Raw genomic sequence first — 7,500 nt, 5'->3', positions numbered from 1 at the left:
TATTCTCCTTAACAATGAACAAACACCCAGCCCCCAACCGAAGGTTTTTAGATTACTCAAACTTCCACCAACCATGAAACTCTCTTCAAGATGTTGGCTGACTATTTTTACTTCAGTTTTTAAATTGAATCTTAAATGGGATTTAATTAATACAGGCGATGGGGCCGGGTAGGTAATCAGCACCGATGTACAAATGTGGGAAAATGTCTGAAATTGAAACTTGAAGTGAAAGTTACAATACCTTGGTCAGTAACATTAAAAACACGGAGGTAGAGTAGAAGGTTATAAAGTGAGTGCAGGATAAAAGGTGGATACAAGCTAAAAGGGTAGAGGATAAAATGTGGATGAAGGCTAAAAGGTGGGTACAGGCTAAAAAGTGAGTGCAGGCTAAAAGGTGGGTATACGCTAAAAAGTGAGTGCAGGCTAAAAAGTGGATACAGGTTAAAAAAGTGTAGGATAAAAAGTGGAAGCAGGATAAAAAAAAAAGTGTAGGATAAAAAGTGGATGCAGGATAAAAGGGGTGTAGAATAAAATGTGGATGCAAGCTAAAAGGTGGGTACAGGCTAAAAAGTGAGAGAAGTCTAAAAAGTGGGTGCAGGCTAAAAGTTGGGTACAAGCTAAAAAGTGTGTACAGGCTAAAAAGTGGATGTATTTAGGGACAGAAGAGAAAAATCTCGATCTCGACTTGGTATGAAAACTACCACAAGTCAGCAAAGTCAAGTTACAAACTGGAAACTTGGTACTCACATGGTAAGATGTCCTTGTATCGATTCTTACGTCGGTTGACATCTTTCTCGCCTTCGAGACAACAATAATCAGGTTTTCCCTTTAGGCTCTCTGTCAGGAGCTTGAGTTCCTGGGAATGATAAGCAAGGAGAGAAAAACTGAATTGAAATTGTAAAACATTTCACTTTGGAAAAATATAATATAATAAAATCCTAAGTTTATTAAAAGTATATGAAAAAAAAACTTCATGCCGAAAAAGGTAATAAAAAAATTTTCGAGGGTAATATTTTTTCCATTTGTATTAATTGAAATGATAAAGCATCTAATTTTGGAAAATATAATGAAATGAAATCGTAAGTTACTTAAAACATTATAAAATAAAACCCTTGATGCCAAAAACGAGAATTGAAAATACATTAATCAAGGGTGATATTTTTTTTTCAATTTGCATTAATTGAAATGGTAAAACATCTCACTTTGGAAAAATATAATGAAATGGAATCGTAAGTTACTTAAAACATTATAAAATAAAATCCTTGATGCCAAAAACGAGAATTAAAAATATATTAATCAAGGGTGATATTTCTTTTCCAATTTGCATTAATTAAATTGATTAAAAAAAACTTACTTTGAAAACACATATTGAAATAAAATCGCAGGTTACTTAAAACTGTGGAAAAAAACCTTTTTATGCCGAAAACGGTAATAAAAATATTTTCACGGGTGATATTTTTTTTAATTTATATCAGTTGAAATAATAAATCATCTCACTTTAAAAAACATCATGAAATAAAATCATAAATTATTCAAAAGTATATGGAAAAAATTCTTCATGCCGAAAACAAGAATTAAAAATATATTAATCAAGGGTGATATTTTTTTTTAAACTAGAATTATCTGAAATGATAAAATATCTCACTTTAAAAAAAATTAAATAAAAAAAAACACCAACTTAAAAGTACACGGGAAAAAAGAAAAAAAATCTTCATATCGAGACCTTGAATCAAAAATATATTTATCAAGGAGCTAATATTTTTTTTTCAATTTGCATACTACCCACTGGGTATAAGATAACAGACGTGCATATAAATTGCAAAATATTCGCAATAGGGGGTCTTGCTTATATAGTTCCCTCTACCTTATACTATATGTACTTATAATACATACAAAACATCAAACACATAATATACTTATATAGTTCCCTCTATATTATACCATATGTACGTATACTACATACAAACAAATACATACAATATACTTATATAATTCCATCTATATTATACCATATGTACGTATACTGCATACAAACAAATACATATGATAAACTTATATAGTTCCCTCTATCTTATACAATATGTACGGATACTGCATACAAACAAATACATATAATAGACTTATATAATTCCCTCTATCTTATATCATGTGTACGTATACTGTATACAAACAAATACATATAATATACTTATATAGTTCTCTATCTTATACCATATGTAGGTATACTGCATACAAACAAATACATCTAATATACTTATGTAGTTCCCTCTATCTTATACCATATGTAGATATACTGCATACAAACAAACACATATAATATACTTATATAATTCCTTCTATCTTATACCATATGTACGTATACTACATACAAAAAATCAAACATATAATATACTCTAACAAAATATATAATCAATACATAGGTATTCCAAAGTTATATGCATAAGGTGTGAAGGTGTGTATTACGGAAAGTTATTGTGCTGATATTAAGTCAATTCAAGGAACGAGCATTCCTATATAAAGAGATATTAAAAGGGCTGAACGCTAATCAACTCCACCGCTGTGAGTTGGGACTTCCTTTTTAGCGACGGCCTTAAACAACCTCCCTCAGGAATGCCAAGGTCGGCACGGACGAGCAGCCAAGAAATTAAAGAAGAAAAAAGAAAAACAACAAAGTTATTCAACACGATGTCTGGAAAATATTGTGAGTACGCTATGCAGCATTCGCTTATGTCTGGGAATTGCGATGAGAGAGAGAGAGAGAGAGAGAGAGAGAGAGAGAGAGAGAGAGAGAGAGAGAGCTTTAAAGTTATAATCCCACTCATGCTTAAATTAGAAATATTAACTTCTGTGTCTTACGAAATCAATGTAGATGCTAATCCATTAACTTTCATGGGTAGCCTAAAAAAAATTCTATCTGATTGTCTTAAAACACTATACTAGATATGAAATATCAATTGTGAAAAACAGATATTTAAATGTAACCGTGCGATTACTGCCATAACAACTAATAAGTATTACACACATCACACATCACACACACACACATATATTATATATATATATATATATATATATATATATATATATAAGTGAGTAATAATACCGTGTCACCTATCAGACACATCACGTTTATATATATATATATATATATATATATATATATATATATATATATATATATATAGAAAGAGAGAGAGAGAGAGAGAGAGAGAGAGAGAGAGAGAGATTAGCAAAATATTACAAGAAACCATTATACACAATGGCATTATGCTAACACCATTAAAGTGGAAAAGACGTACTTCTAGATTTTCTTGCTTACTACTATTAATACTAGTGTCTTTTGTTTACTGTACTAATAAAACTAATAATGCCTTAATCTAAGATAGTATTGGATAATATACTGCGAAAAAAAATGACGCTTGGCATTAAAGGTAGCAAACAATAAAGAAACTTGTACATTATTACTTATACACAATATATTGGGGAGTATGGGAACCTAGAGTCTAGCATCATATCTTAACCCCCTAACTATTGCATTAACTCACCCATTCTAGATTTCTCATAGGATCATAGGAACACCAGGGTTTCGTCATCTACAGGATGTAAAAACTTGTCTGTTTACACCAGCAATCATAATATTTGTAAGATCACACCGTTAAAGATTTCCAAGAGTATAAGATAATATAACACTTGTCTCACTAACATCAGCTCTATATAGTCTCTTAAAAACTTTACAAAGCTGAAGAACATATACTCTAAATTATACGTTATAAACGTTTATATGTGAAATCATTGGGGGTGATATTTGTAAGATTACATCGTAAAAGATTTCCAAGAGTATAAGATAATACAATGCTTATCTCACTAACATCAGCTCTAAATATACTCTTAAAAGCTTTCAAGTCGAAGAACATATACTCTAAATTATACGTTATAAAAGTTTATATGTGAAATCATTGGAGGGGGGGGTGACATTTGAAAGATCACGTCGTAGAGGATTTCAAAGAGTATAAGGATTGTCTCACTAACATCGGCTCTAAATATTCTCTTAAAAATTTTTACAAGCTGAAGAACATATACTCTAAATTATGTTATAAAAGTTTCAATGTGAAATCATAGGGGGGGGGGGGGAGACATTTGTATGATCACATCGTAAAAGATTTCAAAGAGTACAAGATAATACAAGGCTTGTCTCACTAACATCAGCATCAAATTTTCTCCTGAGGAGTTCTCTTGAAGAGGCGAAAACGTATAGGCTAAGGCTAAATTATATGTTATGAAAGTTTATATGTGAGATTATCGGGGGGAATCTCTAAAAGGTCTTCAAAGTTAAATTGCACACAGACCCTTGTAATAACTTAGGATTTTTTATAATGATAATAATTGGTTAATTCAAATTGTTTTCCAACTCTATAACTTAAAGAACAATCTTAACTTTACTATTCAACTTTTATAAGTTGTATCATTTGGATAAAACGAAAACGAAAGAAGAAATGAAATACTTAGTATAAAGTTTCGATTAAACTTACGTTTCACAATTAAACATATTAAGTAATAATAATAATAATAATAATAATAATAATAATAATAATAATAATAATAATATTAATGAATAACAATAATTGGTTCACTTCAATTGTTTTCGAAATCTATGAACTTTCAAAACAAAAATTCATTATTCAACTATATATTGCATCATCTGCATAAAACTAACGAAGAAATAAAATACTTAGTATACAATTTCGATTAAATTTGCATTTCACACACAAAACCATAATAATAATAATAATAATAATAATAATAATAATAATAATAATAATAATAATAATCGTTTAATTTTTATTGTTTTCAAAATCTATAAACTTTCAGAACAAACTTAACTTTACCATTCAACCCTTATATATTACATCATCTGCAAAAACTAACGAATAAATAAAATACTTAGTATACAGTTTCGATTAAACTTAAGTAATATTTCCCAAGAGAAATCTGAAGGCCATACAAGTGAGGCGGAAGGCCTTAAAAGGGGGGTGGGGGTAAAGTAGTAAACATTCAGCGAGAGAGAGAGAGAGAGAGAGAGAGAGAGAGAGAGAGAGAGAGAGAGAGAGAGAGAGGTCAAGGACGTCTTCCTTTGAAACCACAGGTATGATTGCTGACTTCTACTGCACTTCTTCAACCTTACAGGACAGAGCACCGAAAATCTTCGTTCTTAAACTCACACAATTGTTTCTTTATTCTCAGAAAAAAATTCATACGCTTATCCGAAGTGATTACATTGTCCATTATTAGCATCTAAAGCAAGAAATTAGATACTGTTTTACACAGTATAACAAACACAATGGGAACAACCACATAAGTTACTTACGTTTTTAACAAGTTTTCAAAGAATAGCAAGTAGGCTATGCATGAGAATGAAATAATTTACATCAATAAATGAGCAAAAATCGGTGTTACAAGGGTGGATTTATTAAAGACGTACAAAAACACACACACACACACACACACATATATATATATATATATATACATATATAATGTATACATACATATATATACATATATAATGTATACATACATTATATATATATATATATATATATATATATATATATATATATATATATATATATATATATATATATATATATAGTAAATTACAGCTGGCACTTGATAATGGCATCATGCCATCTCTAGAAAATAAGGACACTGACGTGTTGACAATTAACTAGATATCAATAAATCGAAAAGCAAAAGTACTTCAGACGAAGGGTTTATTTACTTTTAAAACATCATCTACGGGAGATGACCAAGAAGGATCAATATTTCCCCCTTTTCGATAATTTTGTCGAAGCTGAAGATCCAGGATAATTCTGGAATGGTAGAAACCAATCTGATACAAATTGGGTTGATACCTCTGTCTACGTAAGAATCCTTATGGAATTACTCTATGTTTATAACACCATTGAGCTTAGTACCTAGGATTATACAAAGCATTTGATGTTCTGGGTCAGTTTCTTAGCGTGGGAAGATCTACGTTGTAGTCTCAGTCCGTCAGATCTCGAGCATTTAAAGGTTCTAAACTACTATATAAAATGATGGCTGGTACAACGCACAAATGTACGCTACCGGGGTCTAAGCGATGTCAGGCAGGGCAGCCGGGCGGAACTACGGTCCATCCCAAAAGCCAAAGCTAAGTCCTTCAAAAAAAGGCAACCGTGTTACCCCATACGAATGGAAAAAAGCGCGCTAATAGACGAAGAAGATGACAATAATCAAATATATCCCTTAGCTCTGGGGGGGGGGGGGGATGTCATACTTTCAATTATCAAAACTCACTTAATATAAAATCCATAAACTGGTCCCGCTTCCACATTAGTGGACTTACAATCCCTATAGGCCTTTTACCAAGATGAGTAAAATGCCCCTTTTGAAGTGTACCAACAGGGAACCACGGTTACTGAACAATTCCATTTACAAAAATAGTCGGTCCAGATAGTTTACTAAACTGTACCCCATTTTCCTACATGCCTCAGAAAAAACAGTAATAAGGGTACATAAATTAGCACATAGAAAAAAAAAACAGAAAGTAGGCAAATGATTTATCAATAAGGCAATAATCGGACAAAACTTTGCTTGTCAAATATAACTCCGAACCTAGGGTATTGGCAAGGCCACAGTAGAGGATACGAGTCACCCGGATGATTTTGCATTGATATAATATTATCATCTGGTGCAAGGCAGCTACATTTGCCAACATAATTAAGCCATCTATAGTAAACATAGGGTTAGGGTAGACTATTGGAAATGTCCCTGCCTGGCGATTTGCTAGACAGGGGTCCGAGTCCCGATCAAGATCGATAGTTTTTTGTAGTGTCTGCAACCTCGCCATCATTGTGAGTTAAGGATAGCGTGTTTGGGAGGAGCTATTAGTTCTACCTGCTGAGTCATCAGCAGCAATTGCCTGCCACTCCCTGGTTCTAACTTGGATGGAGAAGGTGCTTGAGCGCTGATCATACATATGGCCAGTCTCTTGGGCATTGTCCCTGTTCCTTGCCACTGCCATTCATGAGCGACCTTTAATCTAAAACCTTTGAACTGATAGGATCTAATGCTGGTCTACTACTCCTACTTTAGAATTCGATGATGAAACTAGAATAGTAAAAACAAGAGACCAACTGAACAGTACCAAATTACGACTTTATCTTGTAAATCACGGCATTCACCTAGGTAATTATGATAGCTCATTACAAATATCTTAACTTTAGGAATTTATATAAATCTTCAGTGTAAAGTAGCTAAGTTTCAAAGTATATACGGTAAGTAGAAATACACCACTTATACTTTTCATCCAGATAAGAAAGGTTCACAAGATTTTTTTAACATAATTAAGTGCATATAAAAGTTCCATCACGGCAATGAATAATGGACCCAATCAAGGGGTTCCCTGAAGAAAAATCAACTTTCTGCAATAACATAATAAAGCTTAGAGTCCATTAACTG

The 7,500-nt window shown here is 32.1% G+C and overlaps 1 protein-coding gene across 1 annotated transcript in view; it reads right to left on the bottom strand.

Moving 5' to 3' along the window:
• Positions 1 to 7,500, bottom strand: part of LOC137639063 (tyrosine-protein phosphatase non-receptor type 12-like) — a 41,828-nt gene that overhangs the window by 1,008 nt on the left and 33,320 nt on the right. The window contains exon 2 of the mRNA XM_068371383.1: positions 748 to 856. Within this exon, the coding sequence (XP_068227484.1) occupies positions 748 to 856 (109 nt within the window). The remainder of the gene's footprint in view (positions 1 to 747; positions 857 to 7,500) is intronic.

The sequence above is a fragment of the Palaemon carinicauda genome, chromosome 4 (assembly GCF_036898095.1).
Source record: "Palaemon carinicauda isolate YSFRI2023 chromosome 4, ASM3689809v2, whole genome shotgun sequence".
In the NCBI taxonomy this organism is placed as follows: domain Eukaryota; kingdom Metazoa; phylum Arthropoda; class Malacostraca; order Decapoda; family Palaemonidae; genus Palaemon; species Palaemon carinicauda.
Note: the sequence above shows the minus strand (reverse complement) of the source record. Positions and strands in the feature narration are given on the sequence as shown.